Source organism: Podarcis erhardii (genome assembly GCF_964252035.2).
Source record: "Podarcis erhardii genome assembly, chromosome: 8".
Classification (NCBI taxonomy): Eukaryota; Metazoa; Chordata; class Lepidosauria; order Squamata; family Lacertidae; genus Podarcis; species Podarcis erhardii.
In genome coordinates this window covers 62,711,111-62,738,394 of record NC_138499.1, presented here as the reverse complement: position 1 = coordinate 62,738,394, position 27,284 = coordinate 62,711,111, and the positions used below count along the sequence as shown (strand labels likewise).

Below are 27,284 nucleotides of genomic sequence, written 5' to 3'. Positions count from 1 at the left end.
TGTGATTGAGGAAGCATCACACATGTATGGCTTGTCCCATTTTCATATTTATATTACTAATTGCCGCTGCAAATCCTGTCTCCCACAGTCTTGAGCGTGCTTCAATTACAGAATTTCTGAAGCTCAGTGTTCGTCCTGTGTGTACCTTGACTTATTCTGCCCTGGAGTGTATGTGACTTCTGATGCACCTTCATGTCCTGAGTTTCAAGACAGAGGTAAAGAAAAATTCTCTTTTCAGATTTTTTTAAAAAAAGAAACCAGGGTATATTGGACTCTTTGTGCACTAGATTCTAGCTTTCTATCTGCTGTGGAAGTACCTTCACAATTCTGATGTCAACATGAGCATGGTAGTATGAGGCCAAGTATTTAGTTTTTCAGTGACCAAACCACCAGAGAGAGTACTTGTCAAGAGTGCTTTTAAAAGGCAGCACTAAGAAATAGCAACTTCTATTGTCAGAAGTTGTACAGTTAGTTCCCAAGAGATTAGACAGAGATTTTGGTTATTGACAGTCATCATCACAATAAAAAACTGAATTCTGACAGGTTGAGATTTCAAGTGTCCTAACAACATATTTCTGAAATGCCGCAAACTTATCTAGGACTTCCTAAGTAACCCAAGTCATTTCTGATTGTGTTGTTAAGGGCTTTCATACAAATGCTGCAGTGTAAGGAATAAGGATTATTTCCTACTGCGCTTTTAAATAAATTATCAGTGTCCATAAAGAATATAAATTGGAAGACCATCCTGTGTGTCTTTTGGGGACAGTGGCGTAGCGTGGGTTGTCAGCACCCAGGGCAAGGCAAGTAATTTGCGCCCCCTAACCCGTGGATTTGCGCCCCCTAACCCTAATCCCCAGATATTGTGCCCGGTGCGGCCGGCCCCCCCTGCACCCCCCACGCTATGCCACTGTTTGGGGATACTATAATATAGCATCCCTGAAGCAGACTATCACTTACAATGAATAGTTTTAACTGATGCATTTTATTATAGTCTTCCTGTCAGGGGTAGCAATGAGCAGACAGCTTGCCAGCTTACCGATTGCTACTGAATTCAGTCGTATTAACATTAACAGTATTGTCAGTCTCTTTATTTATTTATACGCACCAGATGTCTGTCATGTCAGAGAGCAGGGGATGTCATGTAGTCATTCAGCAGGCTGCTGAAGACAACAAAGGCCCACCGATTATATTCCACTCTATTTATTCCTCCCAATGGTTTATTTCAGCATATGATAATGACCCAGAAGGCATTTGGAAGGGGGGTATTATGACTTCAGCAACAGTGCAATCCTATACATGTCTACTCGGAAGCAAGCCCCACTGAGGTCCATGGGACTTAACTCCTCAGTAAGTGTGTATACATCTCTAGCCTAAATCGAGGTTACTTCTGCAGTGCTGGATTAGCAAATAGGCAGAGTAGTCACTGGCCCAAGCCTTTTAGGGGCCCCGTGACAACAGATCAAATAATATTGATTTGATTTTGAAGGAAATTACAAAAACGTATTAGGAGATATTTTGACTGCCTACAGGGTCTCCACAGGGTTTAATCCGGCACTGTATTTCTGATATTTGAAATGAAGATGGAGCTATCAGAAAGCTTTCAGTTCACATGCCGGGATAAAAACAAACACATTAAATAATCTGTTTTTCTATTAAAAACAGTTTTGGCTCCTGAAACCTGCATTTTCGATGTGATTTCAAAAAGGGCTTGAAATTGTGTGCTCTTAGAAAATGCTTTATTAGCTAATGGTTGCACTCTGAGCAAAGTTTTCTTAATGAAATACTTGAAATAGGCATACCTTATATGGGGTATCATTTGACTTCCTACTGGAAAACCCTAAATACTCTTACACCTCTTGCCATAGTGCTTATCATGTATTGCTGATTGTATAATGTGCCTGTCTCCCTTTTTGACGACCTTTTCTGGGTCCTGAGTATGCTAAGAGCGAAGTACTCCAGAAAATACATTGCATGCTTCAGGAGCAGACCGTAGTATCACCAAGACTAGTTTTATTCCGAGAGAGATTCTTTCAGGCCTAAGGAAAACAGATCCGCTCTGTCTGTCACAGCCAAGATTGAGATAGTAAGCGTAACATGATAATGCACAGATGTTCTTCTTGGCATTTTACATGACAAAAATAAAGACAGTGCCTGCTATAGAGACTTTAAAGTCGTCCCAAATGATATGCTATCAAGGTAGTAAACATAAAGAGTATAGCTCATGGGCACCTGTTGATAATTGGAAAAGTTTAACACTGATATATGGCAGCAAATTTAATTTGAAAGCTATTTAGAGCTGAGCACACATGGAATCCCTAACAGGTGTGAGCACTTTGATATTTTTGTACAAAGAGAAGCATAGTAAAGTGTAGAAAACTTCATTGAGTTATGTGGTAATTATGCAGCCTTATCTTATACATGTTTATTTGAAATTAAGTTCTATTAAGTTCTATGGGGTGTGCTGTCATATACAAGCACATAGGGCCTCAGCTTTAGGCTACAGTCTTATGCACACTTACATGAGAATAAGACCTGTGTACATGACAATACTCTTTTCTATTCTTTTAATCTACAGTTTCACTTGTGAAACTGAATTCGGAAATAAGATACAGCCATTAATAAATCAGCAGGAATAAACTGAACAAAGGCAACTGTATACTAGATGGTGTTTATTTATTGATGGCATCTTTGCGAATACTAGATTTTAGGAATGAACTGGAGTCTACTTAGTTCTCAAGTGTGCCATTTGGATTTTGTGACAACTGAATTTACACTTTATTGTCCTTCAGCCTTCTTTCTTTATAAACTTACAAGGAATTATGGTGCTTCAGTATTTAATACAAGCAAAAGTTACAGATTATAATGCAAGGGGTGAATTATTTAAGAAGGTTTGACTATTGGAAGAAATAATGAGTATCCTCTTCTGAACCGAATACTAGAATTATTGGCTGTAAGGAGAGAGTAGCCATGTAATTAATGGAGTTTTCATAGATGAGGTTTAAAAGGGCTCTTGCTTTAGTTTGGTTTGTAATGCAAATGTGCTAGAAAGTGCTTTACTTTAAATCTCAGTTTAACTATGAACCCAGTGGGAGATCTTAGGCAAGTCATTAGTACTATTCCAGCTATGCACATAGGCTCCATCAGCACAATTGGGAAATGCTGAGTAGGCAGGATTCTGATTGTATAATAAGCAGAGCTTACATGCATTCAGTTTGTATGAGTATAGGCTCTTTTGCACAGAAAGTGCATAGGAGGCAAGCTAGGGCCCAGAGTGGGTGCAATCCTGCTCTCCTCCCTGCCCCAATGTGTGTTCAGAAGAATGACTGAACAGCTCCCTCCCCCACCTCAAATCGCCCTTTGCCATGTGGGCATTATAATACCAGCATACAGTGTTGTGGTATTGTAAGGACTTGTTTTGTGTGTGATAATGAATATAACATGCTAGGAGCACTGAAGAGAAATGTTATATAAGCACCAAGTACAATATTTTTCAAAGTATTGAATCCAGAAATCCTGTGAGTGGAACTCCACTCACTGAATGTTATAGAAGGGACAGGGAGAGGTGAATTTTCCCAATTTCTACCACCACCTCTGAAAATCTGCTCCAGAGGGTTGTTATTATAATTATTATTGTTTATTAAATTATGCCACCCTTCATCTAAAGATGTCCACAACATAAAATTACGAGTATGAACATAGGCGCCGACTCCATGGGGCCTGAGGGGGCCCGAGCCCCCTCAAATAATTTAAGAAAATTATTAGTTATATTATGCTTTGTAAAATCACAAAATTATGTTTGTATTTTTTATTTTCCTTGTTTGACGATAGTTACCTTTTAAAATACATTCAGTAATGAGTTAAAACAAAGCCACTCCCGATCTAGAGAGGGGGTGGGGTTGCGGGCTCTTGACCCATCAACAATCTCGCGGGGCTGGTGTCAGCCCCTCGAGAAGCGGGGATTCCCCCTAGCTCATTAATATTCACCGCCCACGGCGGCAGCCAATCGGCTGCCGCAAAGGGCGGGCCCTCACAGGTTCACTTAAGGTCGGGGCAGCCCGGGGCTCGCCCCTTTCGTTCCCCCAGCAGCAGCGGTTTGGAGGTCTTGGGCCCCCCCAATATTTTTTATAAGTCGGTATGGGCCCCCGCCCCCCCAATATTTTTTATAAGTCGGCGCCCCTGAGTAAGAACACAAAATACATAAGAAAAAAACTAACAAAGAAAGACCAATAACCTCCCTCCTACAAACACATTTGAAAAGCCATAGTTGTTTAATCAGCCCAAGGCCTGGTTACAGAGAAATGTTTTGGCATTCCAATTTAAAAGTATTTAATGAAGGCAATGGGCAAGCCTCCCTGGGGAGAGCGTTCCACAAACGGAGAGCCACCGCAGAAAAGGCCTGTTCATTTGTTGCCACCTTCTGGACCTCTGGGAGAGGGGACACACGAAGAAGGGCCTCAGATGATAATTGCAAGGTCTGGGTTGGTTCATATATGGAGGAGCGGTCTTTAATGGTTGGAGAACACATGAAGTTGAGGATTGAACAGCATGAGAAATGAGACAGTACAGGCTGCAGAGGTCATGGGCAAAAACTGCCCCACTGTTCTGTGAATAGCAACCTCCAAACCCAAGCTCTTATGAATAAATAAGAACAACTAGGGGTTGTGTCTGACTCTTTATTCAGAGTTGACCCATTGAAATTCATGAATGTAAGTTAGTACTGTCTATAATAGTAATAATAATTTATTATTTATACCCTGCCCATCTGGCTGAGTTTCCCCAGCCACTCTGGGCGGCTCCCAATCAAGTGTTAAAAACACTAGGAATTTCAGTGGGTCTACTCTGAGTAAGACTGACATTGGATACCATCCAAAGGTTCTAGCTGGTGACTTCACATTCATTTAGTTATTTAAGAAATATATCCTCTTTTTCAGTAATCCTACTCCAGAATATTCTGTTAGCTGCCCTTTAACAATTTAACAAGAAAACCCTATATCAAACAACAAAAAAGCAGAAACAATAGGCACACCACTGGAACAGAATAAAACCCAATTTGACCAATATGGTAAAGGGCCCGGGAAAATTTAAAAAGCCTTTGTGTGATGCCAAAAATACCTTTGAGCAGGTACTAAGTGGGCCTCTGGGGAGGAAAGCATTTCAAAGCTCCTATGCCATAATTGATAAAATATATTTCATTGGCTGCTACTTAGTTGGGAACACCTGAAGAAGGCAGGTTTGTGCATGAGAAGCACTCCTTCAGGCACACTAGTCCAAAGCCACATGTAGCTTTGAAGGTAAACACCAGCACTTTGAATCTTGTTTGGAAAAGGGAGTCAGTATGGTTGTTGAAGCTGTGAGACATATTCCAGTTGATGAGTTTCATTTCGTAGGCTCGAAGCAATATTTTGATGAAGTTTTGAGAAGCCTTCAAAGGCAGCCCTACATAATACATAGTAGTAGCCTAGTCTGGTTTATGGATATTTGTGGACAGATTATCTCTGTCTTAGAGGGGTTGTAGCTTGACACACCGGTCTCAGCTGATGGAGGGCACTTTGTACACAGATACATGCCAGTAGTTGCTTTAGTGACCAAGATGGCTCTATCCCCTCTTCTGGTATGTAAACAAGTGCAACTCTTGCCTAAAACAGGCCAAACATTAGTTACCCAGGCATATAAATTTCTTTAGCAGAAGTATGGCAAAAGGTCCTCTGCGTTCAGCTTCTACTATCCCCATGCTCTGGTAATATGTTGCCCCTTTCCCTGCTACAGTGCTGATTAAGACCCAGGAACACCCCTTTTAGCCACCAAAATAACGTTTTGAAGCATTATTGTGGTTTGACAGAGTCGGAAAAGGATATGTTGCAGTGTAGACTGGTGTGGTGGCTTATGCTTTGATATTTCAAACACAGTAGCTAGACTTGGAGCTGGAAATGTGCAGGCCTGTCTCCAGCATTCTGCAGTTGTCTGGCAAGAGCATGTTGTTATGGCAGCTGTTGGAAAATGTTATGTCACAGTGCCCTCTTTCCCTCTGTTCAGGATTAGATATTGTGCTTTTTAAATGCACGTTGTGTAGCTAATAAAAGCTTGTCCTGCATCACAAGCACATTGAAAGGATTGCTAGACTGAACACTTGAGTAGGACAGATCCTGATGCTCAGATGTGATTTGTGTGGCTTACACAAGGTTCTCAGTCTTCATTTTTCTTCCACCTGAACTTCAAAACTGCCCTACTCATTCTATTTTTTTTTATTAAAAAACTATTCCCTTCCCAAGCAAGGGACCATGTTGGCTTTTAGCTGGAATCATACTGACCTTCCAAGATTGGTTCCTAAAGGCCCCATGCTTTAGCAATATGGGGCAGTAATTATAACTAAGTATGGATGCAACCTCAGGCACCGAAGGCACAGTAATCTAATGTCTTCCTTTCTAGACCAGTGTTCTGCTTGAGCTTTAACACCACAAGGTTAGTTGGTTATCACTTGTTGATAGGAATGTAGACTATTTCAAGCATTCTTCTACGTCTATTTTTAAGTCAGGCTGGAAATCCATATTTTGGAATTAGTGCAGACTAGAAATGCACAGATTGTAGGAGTCCTGCCTTATCTGCCAAACAAAATGTGCAATATGCAAGACATAACTCAGCTACTTTTTCAAGTATAAAGCTTTTGTTGGACTGGTGCTTTAAAAGCACCAGCAAATAAACTCAAACTGAAATCTGATGCAGGTACTGAAGCCTGGCTTGAATGTGTCCTTGGACTCTTATAATACCTCTCAGTTGCCTGAATCAAGGATAGAGAAGGGGTGTGAATGTGTGTAGAAACCAGACTGCTATAGAAAGGTAAAATTTACACACAGTTCTTGGTTTGCTTTTCCCTCCGGCCCTGCACATCACTGGGATGTATCTCCTGGAAGTCACCCGGATGGGAATGTGGCCTTGGTCTGAGAAAGGTTCCCCACGCCTACTTTCAACCATAGATTCCCCTCCCCTGGTAGCTATTTCAGAATGCAGTGTAATGATGGTGAAACAACTACTTTTGCTTAGCTAGTTTATAATTTAGAAGCATTAGGTGCATGATAAATCTGTCTAATGACATCACAAATTGAAGGTGTAATACGTTATAATAGCACGAAAGAACAAGAAACTCACTTTGGGAGATCTGTTAACCATAGTGGCATAAAGAATATATCAGAAACAGACAAACTCATCTGTTCCTCTGTTGCTTAGCCACAAGGGGTGTCTGCAGGGATTGGCTCTGTGATGGTCACCTTATTCTTAAGCATGGGTAGGCAAACTAAGGCCCGGGGGCCAGATCCAGCCCAATCGCCTTCTAAATCCAGCCTGTGGGCGGTCCGGGAATCAGCGTGTTTTTACATGAGTAGAATGTGCCCTTTTATTTCAAATGCATCTCTGGGTTATTTGTGGGGCCTGCCTGGTGTTTTTACGTGAGCAGAATGTGTGCTTTTATTTAAAATGCATCTCTGGGTTGTTTGTGGGGCATAGGAATTTGTTCTTTTTTTTTCTCTCTCTCCCCAAAATATAGTCTGCCCGCCCCCCCAAAGTCTGAGGGACATGGGACTAACCCCCTGCTGAAAAAGTTTGCTGACCCCCGTTTTTAAGGCTGGGGGATTCAGGACTCTGGTGATGCATCTTGATCCTAACTCACCAATACCTACTTCTGACCAGCAATCTCGGTAGTGCAGTGGGCAAAGAAGCAAGGATCCTGGTTTGAATTCCATTGTACCTGAGCTAGGTGTGGGTTTTGGTTTCAGTTTCTAATTCTTCCAATCTTAAATTCTGTTCTCCATATTGCAAATTTGTTTTTATAAGCTGTCCTGAAAATTTAGCAGCATGTTAGTGCAAATTTCTCCTTTTTCCCAATGTATTTCCCACTAATACATTACATTGTTGTATGTCAAGAACCTGCTGCTTCCATACATTGATTGGACTCCATTTCCCATCAGCCCCAGACAGAAGATTAGGGATGATGGTAATTGTAGTCCAGGAACATCTGGAGGGCCACAGGATCCCCATTGTGTTGCGTGCTATTTCCATTGATGAAGCTGCTCTTCAGCTCATTAAGTGTTTTTGGACACATTGCTCTGTTAGAGAACTGCATGGCAAGATTTAAAGTTGCACAAATTTCAAAGGACGGTTGTGATTTGTCTCTCAGCCCTAATCTGAACATACCTTTTGATCCTATACATTTTTCACAGCATCAGGCCACATTATGCTGGTGGGTCACTGGCAGGAGTCTGAAATGGGTGTCAGTATCTGTCAGTAACAGTTATAAACCATATAAGCTGCCCAGAGTGGCTGGAGCAACCCAGTGAGATGGGTAGGCTACAAATAATAAATTATTATTATTATATTTGTTTCGTTGAAGGATCTGGCGGCCCAATAATTAGTTATGTGGCAGTGGGGGGCAAGATCAGAGATTCATATCCAAGCACCTTTAGATAGAAAAAGAACCCTCTTGCTTTTTATCCAGCACTCACAAAAACCTGAAACTAATCCTTCAAAAATGTTGAGCTTCAAGACAGTGCAATGTGAGTATGGAATGTTATGTAGGAGGTTTTGCCAACCTAGTGCCCCCCAGTGTCTGGGGTTGATGGAAATGGTAGTCAAAAACATCTGGAGGGACCAGGCTGGTGCAGGCTGTTACTGCATCTGCTCCCTGACATCTTTGGTGCTCCAGTTTTGACTTGAGTGTAAGCTTTTCAGTGCTGACGCTCACCAGGGCTCCACCTACTGTTCTCTGCAATAAACTGCATGAACACTCACTGAAGTTTCCTTTTCTTGCACTGTGCCACTTTTGCTTCCTTCTACCACCTCCCTGACGATCCCAGATTGCCGATGCAAGGTGTGAAATTGCATGTCTGTTTTGGGCTAACATGTTTGCATGTATTTATTGCTTGAGAGATTTATATCTGAAGCATAAAAGTTACAAAACATTCACAAGTCCGTCAGCATTATTTTTCAGGAAAATGTTTGCATTTTAAGCAATATCCATGGTGTAATGGGGATGTTTCAGGTAGTGGGGACGGACACACACACACACACCCATGTCAAAAAACAACACAATTCTCCTGGTATTGTGAAAGGAACAAATCTCCCAATTTCAGCAAACCATGACTGGTCCTGGCACTGCTGACAGCAGCACATCTTTATTTAGCAGTGTATGCTGGACATGCTATCCTGGATACTACAGATGTTCACCTCCCACTCCCTTGTAGAAGCAAGGCTGCTTCAAGAAGGACAATAAGGGGGTAGAGAGGCCTCTGTCCTCCTAGGCATTGCCCTTGCTGGATCAACACTACTGGCTTGCCTGCTTTCACGTTGAATTCTAGAACGTTCAATCTGGGAACAGCCAACTGTTGGATAGCTTCTGTTAATGTAGCCACCAGTGGACATGAAGTAAGGCTGATTATGCTAATAATGGAGCTAACAGTTATGTACAAATGGGAAAGACTCTGCTCTATTGGTTCATTTCGCTGTCTCTCCTCTGGGGGTCCCAGCAAATTTATCTTTTAAAAATCTAAATTGTTTAACTGATGTTTCTGTACATAGTTCATTGGTGGCCCTAGTGCTAACACTGCAACAATACAATTATTTCTGACTGAGTGGACATACGTAGGATTGCACTGTTTATCCCTCCTTTTATCAATACCTCAATGATTAGGATGGCAAAGTTTTCTTTTGCTCTAAAGTGGAAACAGTCAACAATGAGACCATTTTAAAGGTCTATTTCAAGTTTGTTATTCTTCTTCATGAATTCTGAATATTTATTCACTTACAAACTGTATCAATTGCTTCGTATTTGAAAATAATAAACAATCCTGCTAGAATGAGTTACATCATATTCTTATTTGTCTGTGGGGAAATAAATTGTAAATATCCTATCAAATTAAACCATAATCAAATGTTTTCATTTGGTTTTTAGTACATTTATTTTAATGCAGGTGAAAACCTAGAGATTTAACTTCCATAGCTCAGATATCTTTGAAAGAAATTGTACTGTTTAAAATGCTTCATTTACCATATTATAAGTGACATCTGACTCCACCATACTGAAACCTTCAAAATTGTCCTTTACATTATCATCCCAATCTTCTTTCTCTTTCCAGCTTCCTGAACCCAGATTTAAGGAAAGCAACTGAAAAGTATTAGAAGTTTTTTCAACTTCAGAAGCTGAACAGTCTATGTCACTCCCTGTAGTTCTGCTTTCATGGGAGGTTAGTGGTGATGGTCTGTCAGTCAGCAATTCCTTTTTCAGTTGCTCTTCTCTTGTCTGAAAAGAGATGCCTCTTTAAATGGGGTAGGGATACAACATTTGTAGAGACATGCATACGCATAGGCTAGCACCACAAACAAATTCTTAATGTGAATATAATTAACATGTGGAGGGGAGAGATGGCTATTGCAAAGGTAGGCCCTGCCCTTACCTCAGTGTGCTCATCATTGCTTTTAGCACAGAGCTTGCAGGCATACAATTTATAGAAACAGAGATATGAAAGCTAGGAGGTAAATGGCACCTTAAACCTAGGTTATGGGCGCCACAAAGGAGTGTCTACTAGGTGCACTTTTTCATAACCAGAATACAAAGCGGAAAATGAATGAACTGCAGCAAAAATATTATGTTCATTTTTCACATGGTCTAGTCCTCATCTGAAGACTGCAAAAACAAAGCCATACTTCCCGTGCCCGCTCCCCTAGTAGTCTTATGAGGGTCCCTTTTCTAGTCATCAGAGTGGCTGGAAGTGGGGAGGCAGAAAAAGGTTGTCCTTTTCTTACAGCAGTGGCAATTTTAATCTGAAATCTTAGGCTCAGTACTGCGCCTAGAGCTCAGAAACTGCTAGCGTTAATGAAATTCCTTGTCACAAAACGTGCCTAGAACAATGGGAGTTTCAAATACTGTTTATAGGTGCATAGGCCTTGTATATATAATCCAGGACCCTTTATTTTGAAGGGTGCATGGAGACAGCCTGTGTGCATAGAACTTGTATGCATGCATGCTCAGCATGAAAAAAACCACTTTGAATATGTGAAGGTCATGGTCAACCACAGCAATATTGATTTCCCCAACCCCATGCATGAGTTTTACCCACGTTAAGACTATCTGAGTAAGACTGATGTTAGAAGCTGTTGACCTTCCTGTCAGAGTTACAGCTCTATCAGTGCAGTTGTACCTTGGTTTTCAAACAGAATGCGTGTAGGAGCATCCTGCAGCCAATCGGAAGCTGCAGAAGTTGCACTGCTTGTTTGGCTTCTGAGGCAAAGTTCGCAAACCGGAACACCTACTTCCAGGTTTGCAACGTTCGAGTTCCAAGTTGTTCATGAATTAAGCTGCTCGAAAGCCAATTTATGACTGTACATTGCATGCTGAAGCAGGAACAACAAAAAGCCTTGTGGCACCTTAATGACCTAACACTTATTGTGGCACTACATTTTGGGACTAGAGTCTATTTCACTGGATGCATGTTGAATTTAATCAGATCATAGGATGGAAGGAAGGCAGGAAATTTCAAATTTGTTTTAGCCTCTGTCAGTAAACTTGTTTAGAAACACCTCGTCCAGTAAGAGCCAAGTTCAGTAGTAACATGGGGAACAGAAGCTTTCCTAATTCAAAGATACGTTGTGATGTTACATACATTATTGATCGTTAGGTATTCAGATACTAGAATGATGTAGTCAGATTAGTGGATTCTTCTCTTTTCAACACATGGCTTGTTTTCAGAGTCCTCTATTGTTAAATTATGTGCTTCCTTTTGATTTCGAGCTTTTCCAGTTTGGCTGGTGGTTTCTTTGGTGGATTTCCTGTATCTATCAACTGTAGAAATAGTAAAATTTTATGTATGTCCATGAAGGAAGTCTTGTTTTTCAAAGGGGAATTACCTTATTCTACTCTGTGCATGCATGTGAATAAATTAAATCACAGTATTTGAAATAATGTTGAAAAGAACCAAACAAATAGAAAGAGAAATAATGAAAATCTATTTTAACACATTACAATATACTTCAGAGTAGTCATGCATAGTTACTTAGTTGTGTTTACGTTACTTTGTACATACAGTTCTCAGAGTCCTGCTAATGTTATCTCAGAGTCCTGCTAATGTTATCTCCAGTGTTAGGATTTAACTTGTTTGCTACTATTTTTGAATCTTATATTCCATCTCCTGCATTTTTTCAGTTCATGTCAACTTTATACAGAGTGTTTCTTTTGTCAATGAAAGCTAATTTGGATTAAAATGCCAAACAGAAAAAAACATACCCTAATACCTCAAGTGCCATGTTTCCTCACATGAACCAACTGGACCCTGCATTCTTCATCTTAGGTCCCTCACTGTGTGCCCTCTTCAAGGGAGGTGCAGAGGGTGGCAACATGAGAACAAGCCTTCTCAGTGGTGGCTCCCCGGTTGTGGAATGCTCTCCTCAGAGAGGCACACCTGGTGCCTTCACTATCTGTTTTTAGGTGCTGAGTAAAAACATTTTTATTCACTCAAGTTTCTGGAATTTAGTTCTCTGCATATTTTAGTGGCATGGGGTTGAGTTGGATTTGTATATTTGTTGTACTTTAGGTTGCTTTAATTCTTGTTTTATATTTATTTTCTCATCTTGTGTCTTTTGCAAGTCAATTTGAGTTCATTTTTTGAAAAGAAAAAACTGACTAATCATTACAAGAAGCCCCGTTTGAGGGTGTTTTGGGAAGGAGTTTTAGATATAAGGGGCAGCGAAGATTAGGAGACCTTCAGAAATAAATTGATTGAAATAAATATAATAAATGTATTTATTTATGTAGAGATTTTTTATACCAACCTTCACCCTAGATAGTCACAGGGATGTTTACTATAATATAATTAATATCATATCATATCATATCATATCATATCATATCATATCATATTTCTCATACACGACACAAACAGCTTAATTAAATCAATTCTCAATTCCACAAGAAAGAGCCATTGCAGGAGTAACCCATAGTTCACTGCAGAAATATCAGCTCAGACTGGAAAGTGTATTTCTGTTAGTTTTGACATTTACTTACTGTGGCATCATCTGCTGCTCTGTTATTAGAGTTTGCACTTGAGGTCTTGATTATTCCTTGCATCCGAAGCTCCTCCAATATGTCTGATGATGTCTGTCTTTCTCTTTCTGTTAAGCTCACTGGTTTCTTGGAAAGTCCACCTCTACGTATGTCTTCACAAACATAAATGTTAATTATTATTTTTATATGATGGCAGTTTTTTAAATTAGGTTTTTTATTTTTAGAATCATAATAAAAAGCAACACAAGGGCATTACTTTAAACGTCATTGTTAAGTTTCAGTCCTCTGAATTAATTCATATTTTTGTTTTATAAGGTCCATAATATGAAGAACAGGGGAGTCAAGCTGGGGGAGGGGAGAATTGTGCAAGATAACCTAAATCTGCTAAAGCAAAATACTGAACGCAGTATCTTCTCTGGAAATTGTTCATTAGGTGAGTGTTCGTATAATGAGTTGACAATTTCCATTGATTCGCATGGGAAAATTTCAAATGCATCCCCAACCATGGAATGTTGACCTTCAAAAGCCAAAATACCCCTGGGAAAATCCAGGAAAAAAAATGCTCTCTGATTTGTCTAATCATTCCCCTCCTCCATTCCTGCCCTCACCACCAACCAGCGAAAGGCAAGTGAGAAAGTAAAAAATGCTCTCTCTTCAGATAGCTGAATCTATGGTATGTATGGTGAGTTTTGAGTACTAATTCCTCATTTAAGATAAGTGAATTTTCGCATAGTGAAGTGGGAACTGCATGTATCTAGAAACTTTAGCGCAACTCTGTTAAAACAGTAAAAAGTCAGCATCATTCACACCATCTTCAACCAGCCAAAAATATTTAGCCTGCACATGGTATTCAATTTCTGTGGACTCATATTCTATCTATAGATCCTCTTAAACTATTTATAGTTTATCTTGGCTTCCTTTGAAATGGGCTTCTATTAAATTTAAGCAAGAGGAAAATCTGCCATACTTTGAATCAGCCTCCATTTTCCTGCTTCTAGTACCCCTTGTTATATCTGAACACAAGAAGAGCGCTCTTTGCTGAGTCAGATCAGCAGATCTAGTCTAGCATCGTGTTCTCACATTGGTCAATCAGATGCCTATTAGGTTCTGCAGACAAGACATGATTATGAACATAATTGTTATCCTAAGTTCCTGTCCTGGGTCCCATTCCAATCAGCATGGTTTGTACGGCAAAACATCTCAGGATATGATGTCATGCCATAGACCTTGGTTCAAATGGGAATGTGTTCAGCCTGCTGCATATTTTAACTAGTGCCCACATCACTGTTCCTTGTCTGACTTCTTTTCAGCCCCCCCCCCCATTGTTCCTCTTTCTGAATTTTTCAGTTTATACACAAACAGTTCATCTCAGCAATACTGACAGCTAGGCACTCCCAATTGTTTCCAGTGGTCATTTCAATAAGCATGCTGGAATAGGAACACATGCTTTCATGCAAAAGGTCCCAAGTTCAAACCATGGTTTCTCCTAGTAAGGCTGGGAAAGACTCTACACTAAAACCCTGGGGAGCTCAGGACTGGCCCTTCTGTTGGGCAGAATGAGGAAAGCACTTCAGAAGGCTGTTGGGTAGCAGCAGCAGTCCTTTACAGTTCTTCCCAAGTCTCTCAGCCATTTCCCTCTGTTGCCACATGGCCTTTCCTGGGGCCTCTGGTGTGGTGAAAGACACTATCATGTTGGTTTCTATACATGAAAATGGGAAAGGGGCACCATCTTGTCCTTTGTCTCGGGTAGCACAGTTTCTTGGTCTGACCCTTGGGAGAGCCACAGCCAATCAGTGTTGACAGTACTAAGCTAGATAGAGTCTAGACCAATGGTCTGAATTGATAGAAGGCAGCTTCCAGTGTTCATATTCATATCCATGAGCAGCTCCTTGCTACTGTGGGCTGTACAGTAGTACTTCATTTTGTGACTGGGATCCATTCCGGAGCCCAGTCACTGGCTGAAAAGGACACTGGACAAAGCACCGCATCTGCGCACAGAGCGGTTTGTGCTTCTGTGCATGCGCAAAGCATGATTTAGCATTTCTGTACATGCGTGAGTGGCGCACCCGGAAGTAGCCCATTCTGGTACTTCCGGGTTTCCCGTGGATGTTCAACGGAACGGGTGCTCAACGAGGCGGACGCTAGACAAGGTACCACTGTATATGCATGAAGAGTGCGAGCAAGAAGAAGTAAACCAGAAAGAAAATAAACAGATGAAACATCTAGGCAAGAACTGGCCTTTTTTAAAAATCAGTGGACACAATGCATATGTGCACTGAACATAAAGGTAAAGGGACCCCTGACCATTGAGTCCAGTCGCGGACGACTCTGGGGTTGCGGCACTCATCTCGCTTTACTGGCCGAGGGAGCCGGCGTTTGTCTGCAGACAGCTTCCGGGTCATGTGGCCAGCATGACTAAGCTGCTTCTGGCGAACCAGAGCAGCGTACGGAAACACCGTTTACCTTCCCGCCACAGCGGTACCTATTTATCTACTTGCACTTTTTGGTGTGCTTTCGAACTGCTAGGTTGACAGGAGTAGGGACCAAGCAATGGGAGCTCACCCCATCACGGGGATTCGAACCGCCCACCTTCTGATCGGCAAGCCCTAGGCTCTGTGGCTTTTAGCCATTCTCTACCTGCTACCGAACATAAAACACTGCTTTATGTTACTCAAATGCTAGTAATTCACACCTGTATTTTGCTCATTAGCTGGTGGTAACTTTCCTGTACTGCTGTCTGGCAGCCTTCCTTCACTCGAATAATCTTCAGCACCTGACCCACCTTGAGAGACAGTGTTAGCTGTTCCAGTAAGTGGATCATTTTCAGCCTGGGGGAAAATTGATATTAGCATTTATCTTCACAAAATTTATACAGTATAGAACAAACTCCAGTTGTTGAGTTTACTGGTGTACTTTGCTCAATTGTTTAAGTCTATTCTGTTCTCCTGAAGCTTGCCACGGAGGGAGAGAAGGGCTGAGGAAGATTAGCGCCCCCTGCCCTGGTATGACAGTGGTGATAGTTGTAAAAGTAATCAAGGTTGTTGTAAACTTGGCTGCTTCACTGCAGCCCCCGTTCACTAATCCTGGCCTGCTTTGCATCTCATCACCCTTGGTTTGCTTGCACTGCAAACGTGCATCGCACTGGATAGCAGAGCATTGTCTCTGACCATATATTACAGCTAAATTATATGTGCTGATGCAGCAGTAGATTCTTCCAAGCCACACAGGCAAACCCAGCTCCTATTGACATAGGTTTTGCTCGTTAGTCTTGCCATTGCTGCACTGCTACCTAATTTGTTTATTTATTTATTTATTTATTTTGCAGAGAACTGCACAAATTTGTACAGTGATTACATGCAACACTGCATAACAGTCCATTCCTCTGTCCCCACATTCCCCTCAGTAGGAAAAATAAGAAAAGACCAAGTTGGGGGAGGGGATGCAGGAAAATACTGGAAGTAAAGGAGGCTAGAAAAATGGATCACCATGCCTAACACATGATAGCAACCATGATCATGGTTACAGGGTTCATTTCTCCAAAATCAGTTTTTGTTACATTAACTAGGAACGTTTATCCCTTTTACATCCTGCATTTGTGCTTCCCATAGCATCTGTTTGGTCACTGGGGGAAACTGAATCCTAGAATAGACAGGCCTTTGGTCTGTTCCAGTGGAGCACTTCTCATGTTCTTATGTTAAACATAACTTCCTGTAGCACCTGCGTTGTGTTCTATACATTTTCAGCACAGGTGATTCAAATCAGCTGTGTTGGGTAAATCCATTTTAATTCAGTGTTGATCAGTGCTGTAATTGGCAGCACTCGGCTTCAGCCTGCACCGTGAGAGAGAATAGAGGCAAACCAATCTCTCTTCTACTGCTGATGCAGGAGGGGTGTTCGTTTACTATCATTGTTTGAGACATTTAATGTATAAAGCAATCGTGTGACTTAACAAGATATACTGCAAACAGGTAGCATCAATTTAAAAGCTGAAGAAAAAAATCAAGTACAACACCAAAATTTCCTAAAGTGCTAATCTAGCAATGCAACAAAAAGGACAAATCCTACCCAACCCCACTAAAAAGATGAGTGGCACAGTAAAGGGATAAATGGGTGGGGGGGCCACCATTGTAAAAGCCCATTTTCATGTTGCCACCTCTGCACGTCAGATGAGGCACGTGGGAAAGGGCCTCTGATGAAGACTGAAGTCAGGGCCTGGACTTGTTCATGTGGGTAGAGGTGGTCCTTGAGATTTTGCTGCCTATTTGCTTCCATTGTGCTACACTGTATGTGTAAATAAGGCAGACATTGTAGAGATACCACCATGATCTCCCGTCTAAAGGAAGCAAAGCGTGGCAACACTGATCTTGGAAAGTAACCATTTGTAGAAGTAGAGAAATCTAAGCAACATATTACCTGCTTTTTGACTTCTCTGCTCTGATGTGGATTATTGGATGATGGTTCCTTGACAGTTGCCCTGCTGGAAGTGCTGCAACCCATGTTGTGACAAGTGCTTCTTTGGAAGCAGAACAGGGAGCTCAGCCTCCTGTTTTTCACAGAAACCATCACTATGGACTTAAGCTGTTGCCAAGGCCTGTTGCTACAATAAATCACTCCCAGCAAAGTGCTTTTGTCTAGTGTTTAGCACACTGTAGCACTCTGCATCTTAGCTTGGGTGACCCTGCCTAAGCATGGACAATTGCCCCAGGTCAGATGTGAACAGCAGAATGGCAGCAAGAAATATTGGTAGATTCTTCCCAATTATGGAGGGAAGGAACATTTTTACGCTGACCATTTTCCTGCATCAGCTTGCATCCCGTTCCTTTGCTGTAGCTGCAAAATAATGGTAACAACATTTTTAAGAACGATGGAAAGTTCATCAAGAGAGTGCAACTGTCTAGGTTTCCATTGGTAAAAAACATCAGAGGCAGAAACCCTAAATATATAAGGGGATTAGACAACAACAACTGCTAGGGAAGCTTTTTAAAATGCATGTGTGTAAACCAGTTTTTACAATGAGTTTCACACAGCACCCTCCTTTGCTAATTGTTCTTCATACATTAAAAAAAAGAAAAGAAAACTCAATTTCTTGCTCCAGTCATGCAAAACATGAAAATACAGAAAAGGAAAGGAAAATCATATAAAAGAGGCAGCCAAGACATTAGTTTTCTTGAAGTGTAATGTTTTTACAAGCTAGCTGTTTGTTGACTTGAAGTGGCTAGCAGTTATCCCCTAAGTATGATCAGTTAGCTGCTGTTTGCCCTGAGACTATTATTTCCCCGAATTTTCATGTTGGGTGTCCATGTGAAAATGAGGACAGGACTCCTACAGAGGTGGTTTTAGGGTAGCTAAACCGATTCGCCTGCTCTGGGTGCTTCACTGCAGGGGGAGTCACAACAATATGTGGGAGGCCACTGATTTCTCATCCCTGTGGCAGAACATAGCAGTGCTTTGTATGGGAGAGTGTGCAGATCTCCTGCTGACTGCAAGCACATGTCTTCATCTGAAATCTAAAAGATACCATGTTCCTGTAAGCCCTGTTGCTATGGAAAATACCAGGATTTTATTGAGAGCTCTCTGCCTAACCTTAAGCCAGCCCAGAGATTCAGAACTACCAAAAGAAGAATGTTACCCAAGCTGATCTCAGAATAGCAGAATGCTGGGAAAATAAAACAACGAGGGCTAAATTCATACCAATAGACCATTCTCCACCACCCCACACACAATTATTTCCAGGAAGAAATGATTTATTGCATGTATTAAGGGGTTCTGGTATTGTGGGGAATAGTAATAGTTCTTTTGCAGTAGCCAAAGACTAGGAGGGAGTGTTTCTCATGGATAATCAGTGACATGAACATCCTATCTATCTGTGGTACTGATATGAATACAGACTTTTTTTTGCTAGGCATTTTCTGATTATTTTAATGTCTGCATACATAATAAAAGCCAGCAGAGGGCAACAGTATCTCGTTGGAAAATAATAACAAGAATTGCACTGCAATTATGTTAACAATTGCACTACAGTACTGTTTATGTTACATAGTAATTTTGCCCATTATATTGGAATAAGCGTAATATTAAAAAGAGGGTTGGGTAACCCTGATGCCATGTATTGGGTTTTTAAAATGCGTAAATAATACTTCTGATTGAATGCTTAAAAATACATTTAAGCACATCCCCATTCAGATAGAAATATGCAGTTTCATCTTCCAAGATATCAACAGATATTCACTAGCAGAGAACTATGACAAAAGCTTTGTGGTTTCTAAAACACAATTTGAGCTCCCATTCATGTCAAGTACAGGCAAATGTTTGCTGGTGAATTTCTAACAGATTCAGGGTACTTTATGAAACTGGAATGTAAATCCCTTATAAAAGTTACTCTCTCTTGTTCGCCAGGGTGAGCCTCTGTTGCTAATAGCAGCTTTCTTAAGTCACCTCTTAGCTTTGGATGCTTCATAAAACTCTAGGGCTGATGGGAATCTAGACTCAGGGGGTCTAGACTCAATCTAGACTCAATCTAGAATCTGGGGTGATGAAATGACACCCCAGATTAAGAGCAGCTTCAGCATTGTCTCAATTTCTATAATTTTTGAACATGTTGGTTTTTTATTCCCCTGGGAACCCATTTCATGACTTAGTTGTATTATTTACAGGCAGGTGTTATCCGTGTCATATAAAATAATCAGTTTGTAAATCTGTATTTATTCACATTTTGACAAGTGGTAGAAACATGGATATTCAGCCAAGCATCGGACTAAAGTGGCGCCTCTTGCTTGGCAGATGTATTTATCTTGCTAGCATATTGACTAGTTTTATATTAAGTTGTGTTTTAATGAATCATTGTGTTACTGTAGGTTGATTTTTTTTCCTCTCTGGGATTGTGTGAACCATGAAGAGTAGGTTGTAAATAATTTATATAAACATAAATAATATATAAGCAGTTAAAAACCAAATTGTTTATTCAAAGTTCCTAGAATCTTTTTCAATTTTAAGAACAAGTGAAATGTCATATCAAGCTCCTGGACGTTGTCCCAACATTGAGTTGACCAGTATAAATACTACTACACTTTTAGAGAAGACGAACTGGGCCTCCCCCCCCCCCCAATTTCTGCTGTTGGATTAAACTCAATTTGAGTGTCTCTGGCTGTTGCCTGGGTTGCATGCTCCTAAATCTGGTCCTGGTGAAGAATTTGCATTGTCTCTGGCTAATTCATCCTGGGATTGGGTCATTGTTTGATGTCAACTGGAGATTAAGAGTTCCACATGCAAGACTGTCCCATGCTCCCATAGTAATTAGATACAATGGGATTACTATGACAAGTTTTTATTATTATTAATTAATCACAATACATACAACATTTATGTTCTAGATCAGTGATTCCCAATTGGGATCTTGCTTAGCACACCCAGTTGGTCTGTGGGACCATTCACATAACAACATCCACCATATATTTATCAAAATTTTCAAAAGTAGGGGATCCATGGCTTGGCTTTTGAAAAATGGGGTCTGCAGTACTCAGCTAATTGGGAACCCCTGCTCTAGATAGTTTTTTAGCTAGGTCCCTGCACAATAATAAGCTTTAAAATTTGCTATTAAAGCTCTTTCAAAACATAAGAGTTGTCATTAGGAAAGTTTTCTCATACAACACCCATTCCACTACCAGAAGCCTTGTTCTTAATGTGCTGCAACAGGCAAATCCAATCATTGTCTTGTACTTGCAAAAGATGTTTCACAACCCCTAGCTGCTGTTGCTGCTGTTGCTGTTGCTGTTGCTGCTGCTGCTGCTGCTGCTTCTTCTTCTTCTTCTTCTTCTTCTTCTTCTTCTTCTTCTTCTTCTTCTTCTTTCGCAATCACTTGTAGCTGAGTAAAATTGTCTTCCAAAACAGGGTTTTAGCAGTGAGTCCGTAAGTGACTGTGGAGACCAGTTCTGGATCCGCACATCCTTCCACAGTGGGGACATAGGTTTCCAGGCGGGAGTTGATCATGGTGAGGGTTTGCCAAGCGTGCCTTCCTCTTAGCACGTTTCTCCCTGTCGTCCTAGCAAACCATGGCTATTATTACAGCAGGTGACAGTTAAGCTTGTGTGCTAGTGCTTACACAACAAGGCCTATTTTCGATCCTCTTGCACTAAACACATTGGATCTCAACCAAAGGGTTACCTCCCACTAAGCTATTTGCAGGGTAGACACATTGAAGTCAGTTTGACTTAATTTTGCCATGGCCAATGGGTCTACTTTGAAGATGACTTAGTAGATACAAATCATAAAGTCAGTTTTCTGCACTCCCAATTGTTGAATGGCTTCTGTTTGTCTCATGGAACAGTCATTTGTTATTACTGGAGATGTTTCTTGTATGAGTTTAGCTTTCCACTGAGCCATGTAGTGCCTTCTCTGGTAGGATGCCTTGGAGAGGCCCTTCCATCTTAGCCTGAACAACTTGATAGAAAGTTAAATGGAATGCAATCCAGCATACATCACCCAAGACTCCCTGGGTATCCCTTATATATTAAAAAAAATACCTGAAAGCAGAATCTGTGTTTTAAATAAGAGAGACTTCACAACCTTGAAATGGAGGAAAAAATTGAGGCAGCATATAAAGCACCATGGAAACACCAAAATAAAAAGCCTGAAAGGACAAAATATTGAAGGAATAGAGTGCCTTTGTGCACAAATGTGAATTTCAACCATGGTGAGTAGGCAGGTACAACTGTACGATGCTGTTCTATACATAGAGAGAAGAGAAATCAGTTTGCTTTTTCCCCCCTCTGAAAAGCATCCGCCTCTAGCATGGAAGGCGGTGGCTATTTTTAAATCCCACAGCAACATTTCACAGCAACTGCATCTGAAACATGTTTTCAAATGACTGATCAGAGTAGTTGGGGATCAGATGAAAAAAAAATGCAATAGGAGTCTGAATCATCTTGAAATAGGAGACAAAAGAGACTATGCTGAGTAACGGTCAGAAAAAAATCAGATACAACAATAGATACTACAAACACATTAATAAGAGAGAGTTGGGGAACTTCCAGACGGTGCTGATTTAGGGGATCACATGAGCTTTCTAGCATATCTGATCTTTTCAGTAAACAGCCGGTGTCTTGGCAGTACGTATAATAGGCAGTGCTGACTTCTCAACCAGAATGTCTGGTTTCCAGTGTCTTAAGTGCTATGGCACTGGCAGCCAATGTGCTTTACTGCAGATGGTGGTCTATAGCTCCCATCACCTGCTTCAGCCAATGATCAGGTATGGTGGGAGTTGGACTACAAAATCTAAATGGCACCACACTGGCTATCCCTGTGGTGTCCTGTGTGTAGTAGGTCCTCTGCATAGACGAGAAATGCTACTGGGTGACAAAGAGAAGGTGTAACTGCTCAAAAACTACTTTGCGTCTGTCTTCACCCAAAAGGAAAGCACTTGCCAACCTGGTGATAACAGAATAAAGTATCCAAGGAGGGAGCTGCAGTCCGAGATAGGAAAAGAGGCGGCAAGGGAACACCTAGCTACTTTAAATGAATTCAGATTTCCAGGACCTGATAAGCTGCACCCAAGGGCACTAAAGGCGCTTGCAGATGTAATCTCAGAGTCTCTGTGTGTAATCTTTGACAATTCTTGGAGAGCAGGTGAGGTCCCTGTGGGTTTGAGGCAGGCAAATGTTGTCGCTATCTTCAGAAGTCAGGGAAAAGAAGACCCAGGTAACTACCAACTAGTCAACTTGTTGTAGAAACCAGGAAAGGTCCTCGAACAGATAATTAAATGGTTGGTGTGTGAGCACTTAGAAAAGGATGCAGTGGTTACTAAGACCCAGTATGGGTTTCTCAAAAACAAGTCATGCCAGATAGAATTACAAGATGGATGGGTCAGGGGAACACCTGGTTTGCTAGTGAAAAGGATCTAGGGATCCTCATAGACCATGAGCTTCACATGAGTCAACAGTGTGATGCAGCAGCAAAAAAAGCTAATGCTATTCTAGACTGCATCAACAGAAGTATAGTGTCCAGGTCAAGGGAAGCAATCGTATTTAGTATTTTAAAAATAAGTAGAAGCAATGGACTACTGATCTAGATCAGGACCATTTTTGAGGGAGGTTGGAGGGAATTTAACCATTTGCCCTGACATGCCCCTCCTCTCTGCTATTTGCTTTGAAAGAGAAGCTTCAGTTGTTGCCGACGAGAACTTCTTACCCAATGCAAAGAGCAGGTACTAGTGCAGTGGCAATGAAGAATCTGGATCAGTATTGTAACAGAGACAAAGGGTTAAGGCTTTCTCTTTACGTGACATAGTCCTAATTCAGGGCTCCCTACAGCTACTATTTACAGCTTTGAAAATCACACAATTACTCATTGCATGAATTATGTCTCACCTCTCTTTGAAGAACTATATGCTTTATTTTTCTAGTGGAGTTCCTACACTGAAATGTTATAATAAAAATATTTTTATAAAAAATAGTTTCTAAATGTCCACAGAGGATTATTTAAGACTTGAAATGTTTTCAGTCTTCTGAATTACTTCTGTGCTCATGTAATGATAATTTGACTCATGTTTTGTCTACACTACAGATTTTGCAAGTGCACTTATTGGTAAAAAGCAGTGTGTGTGTTCAAGAGAGAAAGAACAGTCTGTTACCATTGCAAATGAAAATAAGTAGAAGGCAAATATGCAGTTTAAATATAAAACCTCTACTTCTTGCATTCCATTTGCTCATTAACAAATAAGTAGTATTTCGATACAATCTGTTAACACACTAATTCTTTTGTAAGCAGAAGAAACTATGTTCCCGAGCTTTTGGCTAGTAACAGAGCTGCCAGATCCCCCCACCCCTTGACACAGGCTTTGGACCTTTAACAACATAGCAGGCAGAAATTCAACAGGTGGTTTCCCAACATGAAATTTCCCTGGTGGGTGGAAATCTGCACCCATTGAATCACTTCACGTCATATGGCTATGAATATCTCAACCTCTTGCTGAGGAAGTAGCAACCTTAAACCCAGTAGGCAATTCAGCTCAGAACAGACTTCAAACTTGCATCTATGGTGAAATCTGAAAATACAACTCTAAATACATAATCCATTATTTGAATTGTAAATCAATACTCTTTGCACCCATCTGAGGCAAGGCACCTTAATCTGGAGGTCATGTACTCTAAGCTTCATTTTAGCCTAATTATCCCATAGAAATGAACATGTCAATAAAACGATACAGATTTTTAAAATGGCTTTCTTTCCCAGGGAACCCTATGAAAATTTTCTGTCTCATCTCTGCTAACTGCTTGCAGGATACTCCCTCCCCACCCCCCAACTCTTCTTTCCTTTCAGAAGACAGTTATCCTTTTTATAGATTCTGTTCTGTGTGTATCCAGCTGAAAGCTTATCATGCCAAACAGGAATTAATACAACAGGGCTGCAAACCTTTTGGGCCAGAGGGCCCATTTGGAATTTTCAGAAAGTGCCGTGGTACCAGTCACAAAATGGCTGCCACATCCAAAAGTACAAAAAACAAAAGAAAGGAACACAATGGTGTGGGCACCAGCTTCCCCATCAATAGGAAAAAAACACACCAAAACTACATTAGCCACCAGCATACCTGCTCACAGGGAGAAGTCCTTCGTACCTGTCCTTCAACATTCTGTCTCCCCACCCAGTGGCGTAGCGTGGGGGGTGCAGGGGGGCCGGCCGCACCGGCCGCAACATCTGGGGTTACGGCAAATCCACGGGTTAGGGGGCGCAAATCCACGGGTTAGGGGGCGCAAATTACTTGCCTTGCCCCGGGTGCTGACAACCCACGCTACGCCACTGCCCCCACCCAAAAATATCACCCTGTCGTCATACCTTGCTCTTCTCTGTTGTTGCTGCTTGTTTTAACGACTTGGGGGCTGGATATACATAACCTGGTGTTGCACACCTTTCCCATTTATTTCTTCCTTGTTGAAGTGTTCCAAGGGGACAGCAACAATCTTCAGGGTTTTAGGCTGCCATCCTCACCATGTCTTCTCAGAAGCAAGCCCTACTGAATTCACTGGGGTTTACTCCCAGGTAAATGGGATTAGGATGGCAGCTGCTTCACAAATATTCACTATCCTGCACCTAAATTGATCTAAATCCCCAAATTACCTCATTAATATGGAAGGGAGGTGCAATGGCAAGCCGACAAACTCTATTAATCAACCCCCTGGTTCTAAAACTGAAAGCTGTCAACATGCCATATTCAGGTGCACAGTTTATAAAGGGCTCCTGACATTGAAGTACAGAAAGCTGCACAGTTCCTTTGAAAGATGTATATTTTAATACTGAATCTGAAAAAGGCTTGGATAAAAATAGCAGCCATGAGTAAATGGCTAAATATGTTTTACTTTAGGGGTGGAGGAGAAGACTCATACAAAGTGATTAAGTAGAAAACCCGCATATAGTATTATCTGTACTATGATTCATATTAGGCATGTGTTTATAAATATTCATAGTTAGCTCCTACAAATCTGATTAACTGTCTCTTCTGACATCACTGCAACCCTTTTATATAATCCTGGTACATCATACCTCGGCGTTCTACTCATGTCTCTGAATATAATTTTAACACATTTTGCTTTAATTCAGGGCCGATTCTCACTCTACTGAAGGGCATACTGAGATCTATATTATTGGCTTTTTGCAAGCCCCTTCTTTTGCCTTCATGTATGATATTACTTCACATCCCATGTAGAGATAGCCTTCTATTGTCTGGTCGTGATGAGATTTTCCTTAGCCCATGGTATTGAGACATCAGACTCAGCCTTAGCTGGGGAGAGTGACTACACTTGCCCGCCTCCAAAACCTAGAACAAAGTTCGGAAAACACATTGAATCCTTTCAACAGAGCAGGTACAAAACTTTCCCCCTTCCATGGCATTTTGGGATAATAAAACATTGTGAGATTATATATTTATTGAAAAAATTAATCTTTAAAATCAACAGAAGTTTTCAAGTGACTAAGTGCTCATTAGGCTTTGTCATATTTATATGCCAAGCCTCATCGAGACCCAGCTGAGACTCACATTCAGGCTCAGAGATCAGTTGCATTTCAGATACTGGCTCTGCTTAGAGTGATTCAAGTTACACAATTCCCCGGTGGTGTAGCACTGAAATAATTCAGTACAATCACTAGACTGCAGGGCATTTCTCCAGGACTATTTGGGCTTTGCAGAAGCCTTGTAAGCCGGAGAGCCAACACAAGAGTAATTGTTAGTAAAACTGGAAACAAAATTTAGGAAACATGCTGGGTTTATTTTATCCATTTTATTTCTATCCAAACTCCAAACCTGATGTTTGAACATACTTGAATTTTATTTTCCTGAGTAACTGTACATTAGCAATTAAAATCGCTGATCAAAGACCAGACCCATATGTGCTATCCATATTTATTTATCTATGGTTAAATGTACCTTTGTTCTCATTGACACCTGCAGCATAGCAAATTTCTCAGTTCTTGTTTTTGCATAAATTGGGAAAATTTAGTGTAAGATCCTGCTGCCAATAATAAACATTAATTTGTAGCCTCGTTTCTGAAAACCCCTCGGGAAATCATTAAATGAACATAACTAGAAACAGAATTGCAAGCCAATAAGGATGCATGCCAGCAGATAATCAAAGAGCCAAACTGATAAATATATATATTTTTAAATATACCCATTTCACTCCCCAGAGCATGAGCAACCAGAAAATTCAAACCTCCATTGAGCTGAATAATTGAAGAGGGAAAACAAAAACTGCCTAGTATTTACAACGGATCTTATTTTTGTTTCAAGTACACCCCCAGCTCCTTTTGTCACAAAGTGTTGGTTGTCTTCCCACTGCTTTTCAAAAGTACATAGAGCTGGAAGTGCAACACACTTTCCCATGTCTTCTTTCAGCTCTGGGTGCTTTTCAAGGCTCAGATAGGCAATTTAAAAGAAAATGGGGTGACTTAAGAAGCCAAGAGTGAAAGTTGGGGAGAGAAAATCGTGTGGGGAGCATACACAAACAAGTTGGAACCAGTATAAATGATCCTCTAGAACAGGCTTCCTCAACCTCAGCCCTCCAGATGTTTTTGGCCTACAACTCCCATGATCCCTAGCTAGCAGGACCAGTGGTCAGGGATGATGGGAATTGTAGTCTCAAAACATCTGGAGGGCCGAGGTTGTGGAAGCCTGCTCTGGAAATTACTTCCCCGCCCTGCTCAGGGGTTCCCTCAACCACCATAAATCATAAATCACATATTAACTGACAAATAAAGA

General features: G+C 41.0%; 1 protein-coding gene and 1 long non-coding RNA gene across 5 annotated transcripts; one reads left to right on the top strand and one right to left on the bottom strand.

Moving 5' to 3' along the window:
* Window positions 1–86: 86 nt before the first annotated feature.
* Window positions 87–13,540, top strand: LOC309348379. Its single transcript, XR_014159372.1, has 3 exons — window positions 87–215; window positions 1,227–1,347; window positions 13,358–13,540. It is a non-coding gene; the product is annotated as an uncharacterized lncRNA (long non-coding RNA).
* Window positions 9,921–25,853, bottom strand: STMND1 (stathmin domain containing 1). 4 transcript variants are annotated; one of them, XM_081873482.1, is made up of 5 exons: window positions 24,869–25,853; window positions 17,832–17,872; window positions 15,735–15,870; window positions 13,043–13,194; window positions 9,921–10,285 (listed from the first exon to the last, which is right to left on the bottom strand). In XM_081873482.1, exons 2-5 carry the CDS (start codon window positions 17,832–17,834, stop codon window positions 10,016–10,018), a joined length of 561 nt encoding a protein of 186 aa, XP_081729608.1. In that variant the 5' UTR covers window positions 17,835–17,872; window positions 24,869–25,853; the 3' UTR covers window positions 9,921–10,015. The 4 variants fall into 4 exon arrangements, 3 of the variants coding, with proteins under 3 accessions (XP_081729608.1, XP_081729607.1, XP_081729609.1); XR_014159339.1 differs by lacking the exons at window positions 17,832–17,872; window positions 24,869–25,853 and adding exons at window positions 11,646–11,824; window positions 17,456–17,812 and having other exon boundaries at window positions 10,160–10,285; XM_081873481.1 differs by lacking the exons at window positions 17,832–17,872; window positions 24,869–25,853 and adding an exon at window positions 17,456–17,815 and having other exon boundaries at window positions 9,923–10,285.
* Between the last annotated feature and the right edge of the window lie 1,431 nt (window positions 25,854–27,284).